This window comes from Nestor notabilis, unplaced genomic scaffold (assembly GCF_000696875.1).
Source record: "Nestor notabilis isolate BGI_N333 unplaced genomic scaffold, ASM69687v1 scaffold23338, whole genome shotgun sequence".
Classification (NCBI taxonomy): Eukaryota; Metazoa; Chordata; class Aves; order Psittaciformes; family Psittacidae; genus Nestor; species Nestor notabilis.
The window spans coordinates 300-1,828 of NW_009939006.1; the positions used below are offsets into that span (position 1 = coordinate 300).

At 62.1% G+C, this 1,529-nt stretch overlaps 1 protein-coding gene across 1 annotated transcript in view; it reads left to right on the plus strand.

Annotated features, from left to right (window-relative positions):
* Positions 1-181: 181 nt before the first annotated feature.
* Positions 182-1,529, plus strand: part of POLR3C (polymerase (RNA) III (DNA directed) polypeptide C (62kD)) — a gene marked incomplete at both ends in the record, with an annotated part of 3,075 nt that continues 1,727 nt past the window's right edge. Inside the window, 3 exons of the mRNA XM_010019657.1 lie at positions 182-488; positions 979-1,164; positions 1,268-1,356. Coding sequence (XP_010017959.1) covers positions 182-488; positions 979-1,164; positions 1,268-1,356 — 582 coding nt within the window. The remainder of the gene's footprint in view (positions 489-978; positions 1,165-1,267; positions 1,357-1,529) is intronic.

The following is a 1,529-nucleotide window of genomic DNA, read 5'->3' on the forward strand; positions in this document are numbered from 1 at the left end:
AGCTCCATCTAAACCTGCCCTGGGGCAGCTTGAGGCCGGTTCCTCTTGTCCCATTCCTTGTCCCTTGGTGCCCAGCACCTGACAAAGCACTTGGTGGCCCTGAGGGTGGCCAAGCCCCGGCACAGGGTGGGAGGGGGAAGCTCCAGCCCCCAGGGACACGCTTTTGGCCGGGCTGCTCCAGGTGGGGCAGGCGACGGGGACGCTGTGTGAGCCCCTGGCGCCCTCCTTGCAGGTGAAGAAGGCTCTTTGCGTGCTCATCCAGCACCACGTGGTGAGTTACCGGGCGCCGAAGCGGGGGCCGGTGGAGTACGAGGCGCGGTGCGAGCGTGCCCTGCGCCTCCTGCGCTACCCCCGCTACATCTACACCGCCAAGAGCCTCTATGGGGACACGGGCGAGCTCCTGGTGGAGGAGCTGCTCCTCAACGGGCACATGAGCATGAGCGCCCTGGTGAGGAAGGTGGCGGACAGGCTCACCGACACCATGGAAGGTGGGAAGCGCCGCTGGGAGCAGGGATTGGGGGGGCTGGTGCGAGGGGATGTGGGGAAGGAGCTGCCCAAAGTGGGTGGCCTTGGATGAGGCATCCGGCTCTTCTCCGTGGAACCCATTGCAGCGTCCCATCACCCTTGGGGTGAAGAGCTTCTTCCCAATATCCCATCTCCTTTTCCCCTCGGGCAGGTTAAAGCTGTTCCCCCTTGTCCCATCCCTCATCCAAAGCCCCTCTCCAAGGTTTCTTGTAGCCCTTTTTGATTGGAACCAGGCTCTTAGACTGCTTTGGGAAGGAAGGACCCTCAAACCTCATCCAGTCCAGCCCCTTGCAATGAGCAGAGCCATCTTCAATAGATCCCATAGGAATGTTGTCATCTCCCCTCCCCCCCATCCCAAACCACCCTCGGAGCATCCCTGACCACCAGCATCCCCTCACCCTCCGGAGCCACAGGCACCACGCTGACACCACCATCCCTTTCCCTCTGGATTAGATGGGAAAAGCATGGATTACAGCGAGGTGTCCAACACCTTCGTGCGCCTGGTGGACACCCACTTTGTGCAGAGGTGTCCCCTGGTCCCCGAGGGCCTCGACACCCCCAAGGTGCCACCTCCTCCTGCGCCCACCTTGGTGCTCAATGAGAAGGACATGTACGTGGTGCCCAGGCTCAACCTCATAGGTGAGAAGCCCCCTTGACCCTCCTGGCGGGGTTTGGGCCATGTCCTGCTGCCCTGATCCCACAGGGATGGGTTGGGAAGAGCCAACTCCAGCTTCTCCGACAGGGAAAGGGAAGCGGAGGCGGTCGTGCGAGGAGGAGGAGGATGGGGAGCACCAGGCTAAGAAGCAGAAGCAAGACGGGGCAAGCGCTGAGGTACCTGGCACACGGAGCACCCCAGGGCATAAAGCAGGATCTTCCCCTCCGTTCCCTGCCGCCTTCCCTCCATTCCCTGCCTCCTTTCCTCCATTCCGTGCCTCCTTCCCTCCATTCCCTGCCTCCTTCCCTCCATTCCCTGCCTCCTTTCCTCCATTCCCTGCCTCTTTCCC